General features: G+C 39.4%; 1 protein-coding gene across 1 annotated transcript; it reads left to right on the forward strand.

Moving 5' to 3' along the window:
- Positions 1 to 6,261: 6,261 nt before the first annotated feature.
- Positions 6,262 to 18,331, forward strand: ankrd33bb (ankyrin repeat domain 33Bb). The gene is made up of 5 exons (XM_023261641.3): positions 6,262 to 7,447; positions 11,450 to 11,579; positions 16,711 to 16,851; positions 17,102 to 17,265; positions 17,379 to 18,331. The coding sequence occupies exons 1-5, from the start codon at positions 6,956 to 6,958 to the stop codon at positions 18,033 to 18,035; spliced, it is 1,584 nt and encodes a 527-aa protein (XP_023117409.1). The 5' UTR covers positions 6,262 to 6,955; the 3' UTR covers positions 18,036 to 18,331.
- The last annotated feature ends 3,182 nt before the right edge of the window (positions 18,332 to 21,513 follow it).

Genomic DNA, 21,513 nt, shown 5'->3' on the forward strand with positions numbered 1-21,513 from the left:
CAAAGTCTGGAGCCACCACATTGAGGGTCAAAACCAGTCCTCAGGAAACCTACGGGTTATGTAACGGTGGGTTCATACACCTCTGAATGCAGTCACTAGCTCTCACTGCACCTTTTCTCCCAGTCTTCTCCCCCACCAGTCTCTATGGACCATGAGGACATTTACTGAGTTTGATATTATTTTGAGACTATAAATCACATTTGGCCTGGGAACACCTTGAGATCCCGCAGGAAGAGCTGGAAAGCGTCGCCTGAAGTAGGGACGTCTGGAATGACCTGCTTCGTCTGCTGCCTCCACGACCCAGCCCCAGATAAGCGGAAGAGGATGGATGAATGGATGGATGGATGGATGGTTTATCTTCACTGTGCTTCAGTGACGCTGTGACCTGAGAGTAGTGTTGTAGTACTCGAGATCGGTCTCGGTCTCGAGACCGGTCTTGAGACCACTTTTTGAAGATCTCAGTCTTGTCTCGCACTCGACCGCATTTTTACTCGGTCTTGTCTCGGTCTCGGGCACAGAGGACTCGGGATTTTTACTGCGAGACCAGCCGAGACCATGGCTTCACCGACAACATCGAACTACCTCTCAACTGTCTCATTTGTTCAGTAACAGCTTTGTTGTGATTGGATGCAAAACTCCCCGCCTCGAATGTAACCAATAACTTAACTGATTTTTAATTTGGATTATTTTTACGGGCTGTGACCTGTCACCTGCCCCGCCCCTCTTCACACGTACTCCGCTACAGTTAATGCGGGAGGCGGAAGAAAGAGTCCGTTCCCTGGGAAACATGTCAACTAACTCTGCTGTAATAAAGTTTGGCTTTTCTAACCATAAACAGTTTATCTGTAAATCAACGTCAAAGAGAAAACACAGCGCTATATGCAAATTCTGCAACGCAACGTTCACTGAGGCGGCTGGAACCACACCAAACTTTTATCGACACTTGGAGAGGAAGCATAAAGAAAGGTAAGCTAACGCTACATGGCGCTAGCGAAGTTAGCAAGATAAATTTAGCAAGCTGTAGTTTGTGAATATATATATGTGTGTGTTTGTGTACATGTATATATAGGGAAAAGGCACGTGGTAGTGTTTTACGTTGGCCTTGCGCTTCTCATAAACGATAAAGAGACAGGCTACATGACGCTTTGTTTATGTTCCATCAATGTTAGCTAATGTTAGCTCTGACATAGCGGCACATACCGCGGTACCGCTGCTCACTTGGATGAGAGCTACTGATGTGACAGAGGAGTGTCCACTTCAAATTATGCACCCCGTCTATGAAAAAGTTCCATCTCACGTATGCAACTTGGCCTGGCAATGTACACACTTAATTTTAGTGCCAATTTTTAGAATTAAAACACACAATTGCATAATAAATGTGTAACTTAAATATAAATTAAAATAAATATGTGTATAAGTAGAGGGGGCATTATAATGAGACCCCATCGTACACGTTTAGGTCACAAAATGTTGCAGTCTCTCATGCTTCTAAAATGCAACCAAACTCTACTTTAAACTCACTTCCCATGATGTAATTTTTAAGGGCCATGTTGTTTGTAGTGTTTATAAACGACCCTTTCATGTGTTTATCCTTGGTGGTGAGCTTTGAATAACAAAGTATTTTGCGTCAGCAGTTTGTCAGGGAAATATTTGTAGTTTGGCCTTTCAGTGTCTGACCTCTTTGAAGATACATTGACATGTTATATTTCATTGCATTTTAGATGCTGATATTTGGCATTGTTTTTTCTTTCTGTTTTATGGAATAGTGGTTCCAGGTTTTTTCTTTTACAATAATACACCTTTAAAAAAAAATCACCCAAGTTCAGTTATATCCAATTTATCAAACAAGAAATATTTGTGTTGTAATAGAAATAAAGAGGCCACTGTTCTAGATTAAGATATGTTGTAGAAAATTGTACATATTTGTGCATGGCTTGATATTGTTTTGAAAACAAGACAAAAATGAAGACGCAAGTATTAAATATTTGTTTGATACGTTCCATATTGAATGGTTGTTTGTCGTTGCAGACAAGAGTATTACAGGCAACCTTACACTTGCCTAAAAACTACATTGAATAAGTACTGAATAAAATGGTTAAGTTAAATTTAATATGGTCTCTTCTCGACTCGGTCTCTCTTTGTCTTGGTCTCGGTCTTGACTTGGTCTCGAAACCTCAAAGTCTTGGCCTTGTCTCGGCCTCGATACACTGTGGTCTCGGCCATGTCTTGGTCTCGGTTTAGGTTGTCTCGACTACAACACTACCTGAGAGTATACACAACTTCCACATGCAGATGTTTCCACTATGCTGGTTGACTTGTGAACTCGACATCCCTCTTAGCGATTATGCACTTCACCAACCGAAACCTGTAAACTGCTAGCTTAAGTGATAGTATCTGTATTTTTCTGGAAATCAAATTACCCTGTCGGTGTCTTTTTATCTGCTATTACCTACGATAGTTTAAAATATTTTGAAATGAAGAGCAGTGCCATAAAAACATACCAACCAAACCCCCATAAAACAGTCACTACATTCCAAATCCCATACTTTATCCTTTCAGTACATGCTACAGCTGCCCTTACAAGGTATGTACTGTTGCATAAGACATCCATGCGCTTGCAATATACTACTTCATCATAATATTGCACCTTAAGCTTTGAGACATTCTAAATCTTTTTTTGGGACGAGACTTTGGTGTCACGGCTTCTCTTGGTATTGCAGAATCACATTCCCACACTATCTTTACGCAATAATGATTGTGAAACTGTCATTATTTGAGCAACTCAAACACATTTCACTCAGTAATTCAGTTTAGTTGTATTTACATGGTGTCGATTCCCAGCAGACACTAGAAATCCAATAAATTTGTGTCAGGACCTGAGAGTCCAAGATACTGCAACGTAAGAAAGCTCATGCCAAATTAAGTAAAGGCATTTGATAACACGTCCAGTGACTAAACGCAACCAAATACAGAAGCCTGCATGTGTCACAGAAAACTTACTAGTTATCCAAAATGTTCAGCAATGATGTGTTGCCAAAAACAGACACATAAATTAGTGTCAATCAGCTCAGCTCTAATTTGAGATCATGTCTGGTGCTGCTGGAAAGTGCAGCTCTTGGAAACAGGATGTGAGGTTATTTCTGCTGAATCCAATTACCTTTCTGCTAATGCACAGTCTTAGCGGTTGGTACAGATTAGGAGCATATGCAGCTGAGACGAGATTTCTACTGTCAAGCTAAATCAGATTTTTCCAACCTGCATTTCATTTTTCTCGAGCACAATGGGATCAACTTTTTCATGGCGATCAAATCATGGAGTAAGTGCCTGTGGTTTGTTCCTCCTTAAGGAGCTCTGCAGAGATTAGTGCGGTGTCAGAAAGAGTTTCTCCTCCTGCTCTGTTGTGGAACCAGACTTCAGCCATTAAACGAGTGTAAAAATCAGTATTGTCTCTGGCACAGATTACTACCTTGCACAAGGGTAGTTTCGCACTTGGAGAAAATAAGAGCGTTTCACAGCGAAGTGTGTGGTGCGTCTCAGGAAAGCAGGATTTAGCAGCTGCAGATTAATGTTTCTGTGCCTGAAAACATGTTGGCTCACTGCGAACTGTGTCCTCATGTTGGCACATCTCACCTGCCAGAGGTACTCGGCACAATACTGCAGAGTTAATCCCAGACTGACTGATATCTGCTTGGAGAGAGACCAGGTGAACTAGATGAGTTCAAACTGCACATACTGTATCAGTGCAAACTCTGTGGAAGCAAAGCAAGCTGTAACAATCTGAAAGGCTATAAGCAAATGAATAATACTACAAAATGTGCTTTTTTTCTTGGAAAACATTGGTTTGGGTGTCAACTCACACACTGTGGAGTTCCAATATTCACTATTGCAGTGGTGCTCAAAACATCACAATTGTTGGGGGTACAATAAATAACTGTATATTAGAGCCCCATAGTGTGCAAGATCTTTTTTCTACTTTGTTGTTGTTTGCAGGATTTTGCCTCGGTACCTGCCTTTTTTTGGACTGGGTGTGTGTCTACATTCCTAGTTGGTTTTTAGTTCGACTAAAAAAAAAAGCCTTCAGAGTTTACAAATTCAGATAGAAAATGTCAAAAGAACTCCCTAATATTTTGAATGAGAAGGAAAATCTGCAGCTGTGCTTTCGGCTCAGCATTACAATCGAATGACTGCAATTATTTTGGCAGACGTACAATTGCGATATGAGCCACGCTTTTAGTGGGAGTAGTAATTTGTGCATTTCTTTTCCACAAAATAAAAAAGCAAAAAATAGGTGACTTTTGCAGCAGTCTACACCAATGATTTAACTTTGTTACACATTTTGCTTTTATCAAATCTGCAGCTTCTGTGATTTGGATATTGTACTTAATTCTTTTCAGTCCTAGACAGCAGCTCACAGTTACAGAGTTGAAAGTACCAATGTTGAGCAGGTGTAATATTTACCTTCTCAATTTTGCATGTTAGCATGGTAGCGCAGTTAGCAGGGATACCAAAGCTACCAATATGTGTGTGTTCTAAATTCTATTACAATCCATCCAATGGTTCTTCAGATAGTTCATTTGTAATGACATTAATATTGCAGGAATGCACCGGTCAACTCCTGATGCAGGTTTACACAGATCTGTCCATATTTACCAGACTGAGCTCCGTTAGACTTTTGACTCTCATGAATGATTTTAATACATGATTTTCATGTGTGTTGCCTACCTTGCAGACAAAAATAAATGTAGGAATGTGTCTTGTCAGTATTCATTTATCAAGGAAAGAGCTAGATAGTTAGATAATACCCCTATAGACCGATCAGGCATAACATTATGACCACCTGCCTAATATTGTGTTGGTCTCCTTTATGCTGCTAAAACTCCTGTGATCCAGTGTGGCATCGAAACAGGACCTCTAGGGATGTTCTGTAGCACCGTGGCAGTGATTTCTGTGGGTCCTGTGGGTTGCAGGGTGGGACCTACCTAGATCACGCTTATCCTGGACCATCCCATAGATGCTTTGTAAGATTTGGATCTGGGGAGTGTGGAACCTGGGTGAACAGCTTTGCTCTGTTGTGTTCACCGGGCCACTCCTGAGCAGTTTTTGCAGTGTGTCTGGGTGCATTGCCCTGCTGAGGGTGGCAACTGGCATCAAGGACTGCTGTTGCCATGGTGAGGTTGGAGGGTTGCTTGACCTGCAATGTTCAGGTGGGTGCTACATGTCAAACATCCACATGAATGTCTGGACTCAAGGTTTCCCAGCAGAACAGCAGCAGGTGAGTCCCCCCATATGAGCCGGGTTCTGCTCAAGGTTTCTTCCCGTTAAAAGGGAGTTTTTTCTTGCCACTGTCACCTTCGGGCTTGCTCTGGGGGTTCAGGCATATGGGTTCTGTAAATTGTCTTCAGACAATGTGAATTGTAATTGGCGCTATATAAATAATATTGAATTGAATTATATTGAAATGAACATTGCATTTTAACAAGACGACTGATGTTATTCACTTCATCTGTCAGTGGTCATGATGTTGTGAATGATCAGTGCATGTCTAATATCTATTTATCAATCTTTCCAACAATGATGGTCTGCCATGTTCTTCGCTAATTCCAAAAGTCACTTATTAATCCAGGTCATCACAGCTCATACAGGTATTTTTAGGGGGCTGCATTGCACCCAACAAAAACTTTGGCTTAGGTGCTGATGTAGGTGTCAAATGTGACCTTTGTTGGTTTCAGGGGTTCCCGTCCTTCCACTGTACCCTCTATACAAATAAGGTCACATGGCTGAGAAATCCAGGTAAGCAGGCAGCATTAAATGCAGCAGAGATGAAACCTGAGGGGGGTGGAGTCAGCTTGACCAGCTGAACTAATGACATGAATTCACTAATGAGGATATCGCTGTAAGAATAAAGGTGGTAAATGAAGGTTGGTATAAATATTGGTGTAGTTTTTAGGGCCTGTCTATATTTGTTGCATTTTTGTTTATATTGCCTGTGCTTTTGATATCTCCTGGAAATAAAATGCTTCACTTGCTTATTTTTTTCTACTGTCCCTGTTTAAAACACCCATAGACATAAAGAGAGACGATTCTCTAAAGTTACAACATTCCCTCTGTGCTTGTATCAGTCAATTTTACAGTTCATTTTATTTCAAGAGAAAACATTCAAACTCATCAGCCACTGGGGAGGGGAAAGCAGTAGAAGGGCTGGAGCTAAAGAGAGAGAGAGTCTAAACGGATTACCATGAGGCGGTTCAAGAGAATGTTTCTCATCCCATTGCTGGCCATCATCAAAGAAAGACCAGTGTTCCTCCACAGGGAAACACAGGATTAGTTGCTGTCAGTTTCACACCAAGAAAGCTGCCTGTTCTTCTGCTTTCAAGGGACAACTTCTGCTTCAACTTTTCATCGGGACATCAAGACTTTTTGGAAATCAATCAGCCTGTTGGGTTTCTAGTGCGATGATCTTACAATGTGACGGACGGCTGTTGGGAGTCACGTAGAAAGGTAGCGGCTCAGTGGTATTTCAAAACTCAAGGATACTTTGGGACTTGTCTCACTCCATTTAATTGAAAATGCAGTTTTGACACATTCAGTAAATGGGAAAACTTGTGGCGTGACTGCGACAGACCATGCATGTGATCGAAGCTTTGGTGTCTTGTGGAGTTCAGGGGAATCTTAATCCTTACGGCATCCCGCTGAGGTTTATTCTGCAATGACGGAGGAGTGGCAACAAGTGTGATGATCTCATGCCACCCTTTGACCTCTGTAGCCTCTGTTGACCCTGTGGAAACCCATCGTAGATGTAAACTGATTTAAGTCAAGAACCTAGCAGGTTTCAATCGTCTGGGCAGAATGAGGTGCCATGTTGCGGAGGGTTGATGGACATAAACTCTAGGTGCTCCTGGAGTTGTCCTGGAACCCCACAGAAATTGTATGTATGTGGAGACTGGGGAGTATTTAAATGGTGGTAATAACGGAGGGCCAAAGAGAAGGTTCAAAGGTTCAAGAGAATGGAGTGGCGAGAGGAGTTGCTGTCAGCGAGACTGAGTTTAGAAACAGTACAGTGGCTATGGATGCGCCCGTCATCACCACGGTTGATGAAGATGGGAAAGAGTGTGAGGTGTCAGAAGAGGAGAATGATGAAGAGAGTGAAGTTGATTACACGAGGAACTACTGGGAGGATGAGGACGATATCTACCAGGAGTTTGAGGAGTTGGATTTCGAGTCCCTGCCGGATCGCTCGGACACCCGGAGCATCGCCTCGGATGATTCCTTCTACCCTCCAGACAGCTCGGTCACTTCTTTTATCATGTACCGCTCGCCGAGCCCTGACAGCCCCGAGCCCATCTCCTTTTTCAAGGCCTGCAGCAACAACAACGCCATCATTGTCAAAATAATGATCAGACAGGGAGTGACCGAAGAGGAAGTGAAGGAGACGGACAGGAACAGAAGAGTAGGTGTCGAGGTTCAGTACATTTTAATGGTTTGGTTTTCAGGCACCTCAAGAGTTGTTTACACTGCAAAGTTAAAGTCAGGCAAGTCTACATTGGTGGAACCCAAGGAACTCCATGTTTTTTTCCACAGGAACAACCAGTGTGCTGGTGATACACAATGTTCCATTAGCAACAATCTGAAAGGGCAGCACCAGTGTTTAGTTGTGTGCCACATGAACCACACATGCTTTTTCCTGTCCATTTACCAATTAATTCTGTAGAGTCTGAGGTCGGTAGTCCAAAGATGGGTGACAAATTCTGAAAAAAAAACAACAACAAATGTCTTAGTAAAGTGTTGGTCCACCTTGTGCTGTCAGAACAGCTTCAATGTGTCGTGGCATTAATTCTTCCCATGTATCTAGAAGTACTCTTCCAAAAGATATTCCTTCATTTGGTGTTTTGATTGATTTGGTGAGAGTACTGTCAAAAACTTTGACCCAAAATCTAGTATAGGTGTTCAGTTGGGTTGAGTTGTAGTGACTGTGAATGCCACAGCGCATGATTCATATCCTTTTCATTCTCATCAATTTATTCAGTGACCCCTCGTGCCTTTTGGATGGAGAATCGTTGTCCTGGAAGGTCAATTTCACATTCTGACGTAGAGAAAGTTTATCATTTGTACTCACATTTTTCACAACATATAGGTACAACAATTTACCTGAACTTTAGGTGAACTAAGAAGTCACTTTTTTATAGTAGAAATATACAGCACAGTGTTGAAAATATATATCAAGTACTCGTCATTTGGCGTAAACTGCCCAAAATTTGTTCAGTCCTTTGAAATGCAGTTATATATTTTAAGGCATTATGTGCACATTTTGTACCTGCAGCATCACTACCACGAGCATCTACTGTGACATGAGAGTGATTCAAAACAATGGAGTCATGGAGCCAAGATGGTCAAGCTAAGTTACACCCCACAAACTTCAACATGTTCTGGTAACATAAAACTAAGATGAGGAACAAGAAGTACTAAAAAGTGAGTGGATACAGGTGTTTGTTTGGTTTCAAACATCAAGTTCCATTTTAGATTCAAAACATATTATTTCCCCAAGCTTTGACACAATGTTTCCTTTATTTTTTCAAATCTTTTTCTGTTTTCAAATCTATTTGACTTTTCAGATCTTCTGCTCATCTTAATTTCAGCTTAGAGCCAATTAGACCAGCCTAATTAATGCTAATGTTAATTAATTTAGTAGCTACAAATAAAAACTTTTCAAATTTCTTTTTGCGAGTTGTGAAAGCTAAACTCAATTACAAGCGGTCAGCATATTTAATTAGTGATTTTGACACTAGATTTGACCTCATAAAATGCTATCAAACCCTCACTGAAGCAGGTTTTGCAGTCTTGTGAACCAGAAAGTAACTTGAAGGTCACATGCTGGAGGAAGGTTCAGAGCAGTTGGTTAAGCCTCCAGTGACAGATGGACAGAATAAACGGCACGGTGATGGTGTCAAGGAGCAGCTTGCCACCAGGGCTCAGCTTTTAAAGGGCTCACTAAGACACTGACCTCAGCGCTGGAAAGAGATACTGTATGCTTATGGAGTTGGAACAGACAGAGGATTGTCCTGGAGGACTGACAGGGTAACGTCCTCATGTACACCTACACTGTAAAAAACAAACTAACAAAACAATGGAAATCTGACAGCAACAGTGCCAGAAAAATATGTTAAAAAAGGTGGAATACTCTAGCATTCCAAAACCTTACAAATCTAAGAAAATGCTGAGAAATATCTGTGAAATAATGATTATGTATAGCTAGTATAGCTAATTTTTACTATTTTGCAGATTTAAATACAATAAAATTGTAATTTTACCATCACACATTGTGAAAGAACTAATTAATATTTATAGAAAAACTGATTTTTGGTGTCAACATTAATTACAGTTTTCCTCTTTTTTTTTTACAGTCAAGTCATAAATATATACTCTTTTTCTGAGATTTTACTAGATATCATCTTTAATGTAAGAAATTAAGAAAAATCTATATATTAACAGTTTTTAAATCCCCAATATACAAAATGTTTCTTACAAATACATTCAAATATCTGTACATTTGTATTTATTTTATTTATTTTTTGCTGATTTAAAAACAGTTCAAAGGAATGTCATTTTATGGTAAAACAGTTTAAAAGAATTGTATGCCATTGCTAAAAAATACAGACTTTTTGTGTGAACATTAATTACAATTTTGGCCATTTTTTTTTTTTTTTTTAAAAACGGTTAACCTGTAAATTAATACTTTACTAGTTATGTTCTGTAATAAAAAATGCAGAATCTGTGAAACAGCAGTAAACTGTTAAAAAAAGTTTTTTTTTACAGTGTAGGATTGTGCTGATGTAAGAAACTGTCATGGCAATTTTTTTTGACAGTTTATGAAAAAAACATAATTGATGAATTAATCATGAAAACAATGGCCAGATGACGGACTACAAATAAGTTCTCTGAACTGATGTCACTTCTGTCGTTCAGGGATTTTAATTGTCTTCATGGCCTGCTTTAAAATCAAGTTTCAGTACAGCACTACAAGCTTCTTTACTACTCAGAAAAAGCAGAACAGCAAAATGTTAAAGGCAAAATAGTGTTTTTTTTTTTCAGATAGAATGTATCATTTATTGTTGTCATAACTCATATGGGAGTCGAAAGTAAGGTATGTTTAACTTTTCTGTAGGTGGAGGTGTAATAATACAGCTAGATGATACCAGAAGTAATATAAAAAATATGACTGATTGCATTTCATCAATTTCATATTAGTTTGAGCCTCCCAAATATGCATCTCCACCTGATGTCGGGAAGTTTAAAAGAGTAAAACATTTCATTAAAGTCAACCTTGGTGTCTCCATTAACCCTGGAGTCCAACAGCAGAGTGGGAAAGATACAGTATGCAATGTAGGAGTCAAAAAGTTCACAGCAGGCCATTCTAATGCAGGGATGGATTGTAGGTAGTTCTAGAAGTGAACCAAAACCCACTAGATGACAATGCACAAGTGGTTCAAATAATCAGAGGTGTTTACTGTTAACTGTCGCCCCACTTTGGCGTTAAAATGTAGTCTGTACCTGATTAACTACTTTTAATCCATGGGGTGCTGCTTTTGCATTGTGATTTCATCTCAATATGTGATTTATTTGATGAGGCTGATGATGATGGGAAGATGCGTCATGAATCGATGTCTCTTGTGAGAGATGACTGCTACTGCTTCGGTCAGCTAGCAGCAACAGGTGGACTTAGATAACCTTTAATCCTGCAGAAGTGAATGTTTTGTCTTAAGAATGTGCTCTGATTGGATTGCATTTACACCTGGGTGAGATCCCAGCAGAGACTACTAGCGAATGGAGCCTGACTGCTCCAGCCACACTTGATCAAAAGGTGTTCTGCAAGCATGAACACCTCAAATTAATAATATATCCAAGATGTGACTGTCTGGCATCTCTTGTAATTTGCTTCACTGGACTTTTCTTTCAACAGTGTTGGAGTACGACTAGATCTCAACTGTTATATTAGTGGTTAGGACCTGTTGTCATAACTAAAAGACTTAAATTTAGTCTTGACAAGTCGGCTCAAACTTTAAAGCCAGTTGGACTAGAAAGTGTGCTCCTTAACATTGCATTAACTTATTGCTTAATATTGCCTGTACTTATATTTCTACTGCTTTCTAAATAGCATTTCTGTTACAGTGTGCAAACCTTTGTTGATGTGATGTTCCCCAATGACTGCTTTGTCAACTTTTCATGAGGATATCTGATAGAAAAAGTAACAAGAAAAGCACTAAGTGTCAGTACTCCACCAAGGCTGCACAGTCGTCGTATCATTCCCGACGGCTGAAATCCATATCAGTTCTTTTTATAAGAGTCACTGCACTGATTTTGTTGTGTGGAGAAAGGATTTTCTGGATCCATAAAAAAAATGATAATCTAACAAAAAGCTTCACTGAAGCACTGAACTTCTCTTTTTGTGTTTCAGTCTGGCCTCATTATGGCGTGTTACCATGGCTACATAGACGTGGTCATCGCACTGTCTCAGTGTCCATACCTGGATGTTAACTGGCAGGACAACGAGGGAAACACGGCTCTAATTACCGCAGCACAAGCAGGTAAACACACCTCACACCTCTGAACTGAATCCCTACATTTACTACGGATGGTAGATTTTTTTTTAAACCTGTGTTGGAATAATAATCACAGTCAAATGAAATAAGGATCTGGAGCACTTAAAGACCCTGTCTAATTAAAATCAAGTTATAGTTTTACTCTATTTTTTATATACTGGAAGACACATCGTGAGCGAAATAAACTGTCAACACCATGGCTATGTATTCCCATCTTGAAACTGTAATGAACCGATAACCATCACTAATGTAATTTATATGATTTTTTCGGGTTTAATCAGCAACCAGAGGGGGGCTTTAATCCACCTGTTGTTCTCATTTACGGGCACCAAAAAAAATTGTTTCCTTGTCTGAAAAAAATCCAAAAAATCTGCACAAAAATTCCCCAAATTTCTGAAAATTTGCAAAACCTTCAGGAAGAAAACTCCAATAATTCCTTCAAAGTTTCCCTTAAAAAAGAAAAAAAAAATAATCCCCCAAATTTGGCAAGAACATTCTTGTAAAAATTTTCAAAAAATGAGTAAAAACCTTACAAAAAAATCCTAAAAATATCTAAATATCTAATATTTTCTTTAAAAACATTCACACAAAAAAATCAACCAAAATCCAGCGAAATTCGCTGGATTTTGGTTGATTTTTTTGTGTGAATGTTCTTCAGAAACATTTTTAATATTTCTTTTTTTCCACCAAAAAATGTTCAACGATTTCCCAAAAATGTTGAAAATGTGGACATCAAAAGTTTCACTGTGAAAATATATGTTTTTTCCACATTTTCAAACTTTAAAACAGGTCAATTTTGACCTACAGGACGACACAAGGGTTAATATGAGGGACAGTGTAGGTTCTGGTGTCTCTTCGTCATTCTCTTGACACTTTCTGACATTTTAAGAACTGTGCACTTATGCTAATTTACCTACAAGATCGACGCCACTCCAGTGTATGAATGGAAAAATAAGTTAACCTGATGCTAAGTTAGCTTAGCGCAAAGACTGGAAACAGCCCGCCTCTCTGCAAGGGGGACCATCTCTGGCTAGTGATGCATCTACAGCAAACTAAATAACATGTTTATCTTGTCATTTTACCAAACAAATTCTAAAAATGATCATTCATAGTGTTAAGGCATGTTATTTATTTTGTTTGGTGGATTTTCTTACCTTTGACCAAAGCCAGGCTAGCTGTTTCCTGTCGCAGTTCTAACTACCAATAGGTAAAAATTTACCGTACGGAAGTCTCACTAGCCAAAAGAATTAAAAACACCTGAGCATGAGCGTGCATGGCTTTTAGAAATACTGTCACATACTCGTGATTGGTAATTATTGATGTATTTAATAATTACTTAATAGTCCAATACAATCCACATTTACTTGCCAGTCTTTTCTTCAGGAGGAAATGACATCATGTGGAGCAGGTCATGTGATCTGGAATTAATACACTTCCTTGAGAGGTGTTTTTGTAATGGGGAATTTAGTTGAAAGTGATTTCTCGGACACAGATACAATTAGTAATTTTCCAAATAAAATTTTATATATTGCGAAAAAAGAAATATCTGTCATGATTATCTCAACTTAATTAAAAGAACACAATCAAAACTATTTTTGAAGAAGCTCATTTTATTATTGTTTAGCTAATTAGAAGGTGGTTGTTATTAAATCTGGACGGTTATTTAGTTGATACTTGAGTGATATCCAGTCATTTTTTTAAAGAATAAATGATTGTTTCCAAAAATAAATAATTATGGAATTTGTAAAGATATGATCATAATGAACATCTTTTTCATCATCACCCACATTTTTCTAAGCCATTTTTGTAATAATAGAATAACTTTATCTTACTATATCACAAACATACAGCAGATCTTATGTAAAATATGGACTTGTTTGTGAACTGACATTTAAAGTGTCTAGTTTGGCATTTGGCTGTAGCCAACTTTCTCTTTTAAAATCAGTCAATAATGCAAGAGAGGTGGATGTGACTGAGAACACAAGAACACTGACATTATAGTGAATAAAATCATTGCTGCAGTAAAACATAACTTGCTCTATCATGTATTTTACACTGGAACCATTATCTACTAACATCATGTTGTATTAAAGCAAACTTAGAAATAATAAATAATAATAATAAAAATAGCGATCAAAAACGATTAAACTCATAAGCAAAATATTTACTGAGGAAACAGATCATGTGAGAAGTACCATCATTTACTCAGACTTCTGGACAATTTAACTACTATTTGCAACCAGAAGAGTCGCCCCCTGGTGGCTGCATTCTTTTTTTAATATATACAGTCCATGGTCACAAATCACACTTGTTAATTTCAGAAAAAGAACCTTATTCATTAAAACAAGCTTCTATCATTCTATCATTATAGCATAGTAGGTATATTGTAATAACAAGAAACATCTATATGTCATGTTTGTGAGTTAAGACAGCAAATGGCTACCTGCTTAAGTTTGAATATTTGACACTGGCTGGTTTATATCTTGAAATTAGGTTTTGTTCCATCCCTCCATTTTTCATCTAAGTTCACACACCAGCAATACTTTACAATATACTTTATTATACTTTCTTAAAATTCTTACAGTGAAATTAGAAATATCACCAAAAACCTCTTTGCTTAGAAGGTAATCATTTAAATTTCCCTCCAGTACAAAATTAAGCTTTAAAAGTAAGGCTCTGTGGAAAGGAATTATTTGCTCTTGTCCATATACTGAGGAGTTTCACTGCTAAAGCTGTGGAGGAACAGAGTAGACTAGTAGCTAATGCTCAGTAATGTTGGATTATTGAGAATACTGGGTCAGTCTGCCGACTTTGTGACTCTCAGCTTGTGACACTGAGGCGTCACATTTTAATATTTCAATTACTTTATCTCAACAGGAGAGTTGGTGCTTATTTTCTGCTTCTGAATTTACTCTTTTCACCCTATATGTCAGAAACAAGGCTGCAGAGAAGAACCTGTACACTCATTTAATTCCAGGCTGTTGAATTTCATCCACATCTGTATCATTGCATATGCATTCATATCACCATTATTAGCTTCAACTCTTGTATTCCAATCTGTTTTTTTCTTCATTACTTTTGATATATATATTACAGTTGAAGAGATTTCCCTGCATAGACCTGAGTCAGAGACGTTTCTAATGGGCCCAAATTAAAGCTCATGGCACATTATGAGGTCTGCTGCTTCCAATTGCAAGAATCACTGTTATTTGCTGGCATAAGAAAGTACCGTGATAAGTAATTTCATCGTGATGCAGCCACATGTATCAGACATAGCGTCCCAGCCTCTCGTCTGCTAACGATGATGAATGACTCACTGTGGACCGTGATACATAGCTGCAGACTGCTCTTCATTTTCTGCTTCATTAAAAGAAGTATCGATCCCCTTTCACAAGAAAATACTCTACAGCACCTCGAGGGAAACAGGTGACAAAGACTGTGAGTCCACAGAGCCGCAGCACACTGAAAGGCTTTTCCTAAAAACCCTTAGCTGAAGGTAGAAGGTGTCTAGACATGGTTTAGGTATGCAGAGGTCAACCTCCAGCATTAACCGGCCTCTTCAGACTTCCATTCAAGAATGCCTCTGTTCCAAGCTGCATCTTTTTTAATGAATTCCTGCATTGTGCTCACTTAAAAGATTATCAGGAGGTCAGACTGTTTAATTAGCCTCAATTTAGACAGTATTTACTCAATGAGGAACTAGACTGTGAATATTAAAGAAGCTTTGCTGAATGACAAACAGCTGCAGTTTGAGTTCCATCAGTGAAATTAATAAGTCTTGAAATCAGGTTGCAACTTCTGCACAAAACTCTAGACATGCACTCACATGTAGAGAACATATTTATTTAACTTGTGCTCTTGAATTAGTAATTTGGGCATTAACAGACCACAATGTAAAGCAAATGTTAAGCAATTGTTTAACAAACATGCATGAAACCCTAGTTCATATCTATAAATGAGTCTATATATAGTGGAGGGACTTTTGAAGTTCATGGGATATATCTTGCATACATTTTTATTAAAAGTAAAAAACTAATGTTTTTTATGTTCATTATGATCATGTCTTTACAAATTCCAGAATTATTTATTATGGAAACAGTCACTTATTAATAAAAAATGACTGGATATCACTAAAATGTCAACTAAATAGCCATCTGAATTTAATAACAACCATCTTCTAAATAGCTAAAACTGAGCTGATTCAAAATTATTTTGATTGTGTTTTTTTTTTGTTTTTTTTTTTTAAGTTGAGATAATCATGACAGATATTTCTTTTTTGGTAATATATCACATTTTTTATGGAAAGTAACAAATTATGTCTGTCTGAGAAATCCCTTTCAACTAAGTTCCCCATTACAAAAACACCTCTTAAGGAAGTGTGTTAATTCCAGATCACATGACCTGCTCCTCATGATGTCATTTCCTCCTGAAGAAAAGACTGGCAAGACTCCAAGGCTTTCTGAGTTATTTAATATAAAGTAGTGTGTGAGTCAAGTGTGTATTTGTCGCCATTTATGTCAACAGGTTTATTACAATATCTTTATAAATTTCTATTTCAATTTTACTCAGTTGTATATATAATATTTTAGAAGAATCTTTCTGTAAAATACCATGTGGTGTTTGGTTATAGGCAGCCATGTTGATTTTAGGCCTGAAAACAACAAAAATGTCAACTATGATACAAAAAGTCCTGCAATTATATATTGGCCCAAGAGGGTCCGGACAACATTAATTTCTCATTTTGCACTCCATTAGACTATAAATCAGTGAATGTGTGGAAAAACTAGCAAAACATGATCAGTATTTCTAAAATGCGTGTAAATAAACAAGAACACGATGTCACAGTGACTACTGCCATTTAATGTAAACAGTCTGTGTTACTGTAGGACAGAATTATTCAGTGCGTGTCCAGTTACTGTACCGACAATATGTTTAAATAAGAACATCATATGATAGAAATGAAGTGGAGATTAAGTGTTTTGATATTGATGACTAATATGAGTGTCTGCTTGAATGCACAAGTACTGATGTGCTTTAAGATCTATAAGAAGAAGCTATAACTGTTAAACTGTAGAAGCCATGAGCGTTGAACCATGTCTCTGTTTTTGGTGTGCAGGTCATCTGTTCATCTCCAACTATCTGCTGAACTACTTCCCTGGTCTGGACATCGAGAGGAGGAACTGTCACGGTTTCACAGCGTTGATGAAGGCTGCCATGCAGGGCCGAGCTGAGTGTGTCAGAGCACTAATGCTGGCAGGTTTGTACAAGTTAACCCATTACAGTCAGGACCACTTCCATCAAGGAAGCCTCTGATCAGTCTGACGGCTGAGAGGAAGCACGGAACCAATTACAACCACAGAACTGTGCGTATTCTACCCTTAAAATAACAGGATCTTTTTTCCACAGTACTCTATGTATGAGAGCAGATTTCAGCTGTGACCTTCAGACCTTGAGACACAGATCTTCCCTTCATACCAGACCTCCTCCATATGTCTTCATGTTTCCAGGAGGTGATATCCAGGCACGAGACTACAGCCGCAGAATGACACCCAGAGAGTGGGCTCTCTTCACTGGTCGATACGAAACGGCCGCCCTGATGTATCGAGTGATGGCCAGACCTTGTGCTGAGCAGTTCTGTGACTCCTTCTCCCTGGAGTGGCCCATGTTAGAGGTTAATACGTTCCTCTGGACTTCAGCCCTGCTATTGAATACTCTGTCAAAGTTTTAAATCATGTTCTTTTTCAAGCTGATTCCTGTAAAACTACAATGTTTGATCGCCTACAGGAGCTGGTGGCCCAGGCCCGAGAGCCAAAGTCCTGCTGGAGGCGTTTGCTCAACTTCATCTCCTGCTGCCCTTATAGGTTTTACCTCAACAACAAGGTGAACCCTGTGGACGATGGCGTTTTTGACCACATGGTCCGGATCACCACTAGTATCTCCAGTCCCTTCATCGCCACAGGTTGCCGTACGGTCTGTCCTGGCAGCCCGCCGTGCATCGGGAAGCGGCGTCACGCCGTTCAGGAGATCCTGAGGAGGCAGCGGGTGGCCGACCTGAAGCGCCTGGGCCCGGACAGACTGAACAACTACAAGAGATTATTCCAGAACTCACGGGTCCTTCTCATCCCCAAGCCGAGGGATCGGAGAGCCAGCCTCCAGCCTCAGCTGCTCAGCGAGGTGGCGGCGGCGTCCTCAGTGGCCATAAGACGAGCCAGTCTCCTGCCACTCAACATGCTGAGGAGAAGCAGCGTTCGGCCGGGACTCGTGGTGCCCAAAGTAAGGCTCTGCAAGGCTCCTACTCCGAACTTTATACCGGAAAAACTCAGAAGGAGCAGCAACCATAACAACCTCCAGATCCCCAAGTGGGATTACAAGATGAAGAGAATAGAGAGGAGGCAGGAGGAGGACAGGCAGAGACTGCTGCCTCTGACGAGGAGGAGGTGAGGGGAAGAAGACAAAGCAGCACGACAGGCTGCAGCTTCAAAAGGCTGCAGTGTGTCTAGCTGAAAATCCCTCACAAAGCTCCCACTATGCAGTGTTGCAGTCCTAGAAAAACTCTTCTTCTGAATAGAACTGCTAATTTTCACCTTGGTTTGTCTGATTTTGTTGCCTTGTTTCTACTTGAATTCACACACTTCTTCTGTGAAGTGTACTTTGGGGAGCACAGGAAAAGAAATATCCACATACAGTCCTATGTTGGTGGTTGCTTACAAAATAAATGTTTCAATGCTGGCAGCGTTTATTATGTACTGTGATACATTTTCTGGCATGTGGCAGGAGTACAAGTAAAATGTTTGGCTGTCAGAATTCTCACACTGATTTGCACAACCTTTAAAGGTGCCCAGTGGCAGACCTGGTTCTACAGGGGTAAATATTTTGCACCATGAGCTGAAATTTGAAGAATAAATTTGTGTCATTTATTTGTGAGTAGTGAGCGGGAACTCCTGCTGAGTGCTTTGCATGGTTAGTCTATCCATCATGCAGAACTGTATCAATCAAAACTGTACTGTGTAGCTGCACTTTGGCGTCTCTACTGAAGTTTACTATGTTTGCTTCCTGTCCAGATATCATGACATGATCAGCCATGGTTGGTGAGGCTGAAGTCAAACATCCACAGCAGCACAAAGACTGAGCATAGACACAACAGGAACATTAAGTTGTGATAAAGACTCCAGGAATAGTTAGCCTAGCCATCTCAATTTTAGCGTCTACTATACAGATTGGCCCACAGCTTCAACAGATGCGAGACACAGTCTATATATACCAAACATTTAACACAGTTAGGTTTTTAGTTCATGATTTAAAATCGAGAATGACTGGAATATACCTGCAAAAATTATGCAATATTTTGCGATGCTTGTAGAAATTTTGGGTCCAAAAGCATGCAGATGTTACGTTAAAATTTCACGAAGATATACCTTTGCTTTTACCACACAGGGGCAAAAAAGTGTATTTGCACATTATGATTGTCTGATCTACATAAAAGCAGCATAAAAACTTAAAATATGTTTGCTAGATGACCATCACTTTTAGATGTCTTTTCAAACAGATTTTATACTACAGACTGGGGAGTTTCTGGCCACTAGTAGTAGAAGCAAAGGGCATGTTGGGTAAAAGGTGCAGCATGGTGGAATCTGACAGTCAGATTTACTGAAGAGGAACTTAAAGAGAGCAAGTGGGCTTGAAGAGACAGGAAGGTAAGAGCCAGGCAGAGGGATTTGAAGAGAACGGAGTGAAGAGCTCCGACACAGCCAAATGAAGATTGGTGGCTGGCTGCTGCAGCAGATTGCTGCAGGAAAAGGACCGCTGAGCACGCAGGAGGAAGCCAAGAAGCCATTTTGCACAAATACATAGTACAACAGGTATTTTCATGGAGGGGAAGAGCTTATGAGCAGTATTTGACAGCTGAGCTGAGCAGCCAGCTCACACAGGCTTTGTAAAGGCTTTGTGGAGAATTTGAAAGGCAGAGCCAAAAATACACAGCTTAGTGCTTGACTGTAGCTTGTTGACTTCCCAAATAATCACAGGAGATAGTCTTCTGTCAGGAACTGCATATATTTGGTGCTATGAGTGCTGGAGATGGCATGAAGGACACCATTAGCTCTTCTTGAGTGGTTCTATCCAGATATGAATTTTGCACTGAAATAGCAGTTATAAAAACATTTTGAACGAGTGACTGTCCAGTGAATATCTCACTGTACGATGTTTGGAAGGAATAAAGTATGAAATATGCTACTTTTAGGATTAAAATCTAGTTTGGGAAAGGCTATAATTATAGGGACAGTCATTGGATATAACCTTTATTACTACTGGGCACACATCTGAAAGTTCCTTTCACATTTAAAATTACATATTTTTTCCATGAAAATAATCCCTTCCTATCTGCAGCTCAGCACACCAGCTCACCTGTGACTCTAATTTAAACTACTCTGTGCTACACAATGGTCTTTTGGTGAGGTAAAACTCTTGAATTCCACCAAAGGGGCTCTTTAAACTAGAGTCAAAGTCCAAACACAATGACCAAATCACATTTTTGAGTGAAAGGGAACTTTAAGTTTGGCCTGTCAGTGCTTGACCTTAAAAAGCAAACAGATCAGTGCGACACTCATACAAAATATGGCATAAATGAACTACAGTTTGGAGTCTGGGTGTGAGCTGTTCAGAGCAGATTTATTAGAGTCATTTGCTGCTGTGAGGCAGGACAAATTCTGCTAAATGCCCCTTTAATATTTAATCTGCCAAGTCCTTTGGTAAAATGCAAATTGGAGCCAGTAAACCATGAAACACACAAGCGGTGAATGAGCTCCGTTCTTTTAACTTTGGACTGGTTTTACTGAGCTGAACTGTACTTACTGTACTGCCTCCTCCTATGGATCTCTTTACATCTCTGCCAAAGTCTGGAACTTGATGAAAAAAATACAAGACTTTTGCATTATGTATCATTTTTGACACTGTCCTGAAACAACACTTGCGTGGGATTTAAACCCAGCAATGACTCAAACAGGAGCCACTTGGCCTAAGTGCATTTCATTTCCTAAATGCATTCACACTGAAAGGACAAGAAAACCCACATCTATCTGCCAAAGTCATTCCACACTCTGCTGCTGGCTGCTGATGAAAATACTGCAACTGATACTTGAATGTTGCCCTTTTTTGTACCTTCATGTACATTTGACTGTGTGTCACTGAACATAACTTTCCTTTGATAAATCTATAAATACTGATATGTATTTTTGAGCAGGGCTATTTTAATCTAAGCCACATTAAAGGACTTCCATATCAGTTTCTTGCACGTCTTTCAGGGGGAAACTGTAAGAGGACATTTTTGCATAAAATTGTAATAAAGCCTCTGACTGTGTGATGTTGTTCTGTGTGGTTTGTCATTACACACAACTCAATTACTGCTGGTTGCAGTGAACATGCTCAGAGGCTGCCCAGCTTGAAAAATCACTTTAATATCACTGCAGCAGTTCACTGTGTAGTCGTCCTTCCAAACTGTGCAAATGTGCTTTCTTGAAAATTGCTGCTAAAATGAAGAAAAATATTTGTTCTTATCATTCAGTGATGCAGTGGCACTGGGTAAACTGTAAAATCCAAGACCTAGATTGTAAGAATTGTCCAGTAAAGTGTTTCGTGTCCGTAAGGAACTGGCACAGAAATTGTGGGGGAAGCTCTGTGTCTTCCAGACTCACAGTTCAATGAGTACAGAATCATCACAGGACTCTCCTGTGTGACCTGAATCTGGGTTGTTTCCAACAGAAACATTTAGAAGCATCCGTGTTGGTAACCATGAGAACAGTGAACTTTCTCTGAGGTAAAACTTGCAGCCTCCAGAGTCTGCAAGATGCTTTGGTTTAGCAGAGGAGAGAGATGTCCACGTCTCCTCTCTGGTTCTGACTGAAGCTTCGTTCTGCACATGTGA

This window comes from Amphiprion ocellaris, chromosome 10 (assembly GCF_022539595.1).
Source record: "Amphiprion ocellaris isolate individual 3 ecotype Okinawa chromosome 10, ASM2253959v1, whole genome shotgun sequence".
Classification (NCBI taxonomy): domain Eukaryota; kingdom Metazoa; phylum Chordata; class Actinopteri; family Pomacentridae; genus Amphiprion; species Amphiprion ocellaris.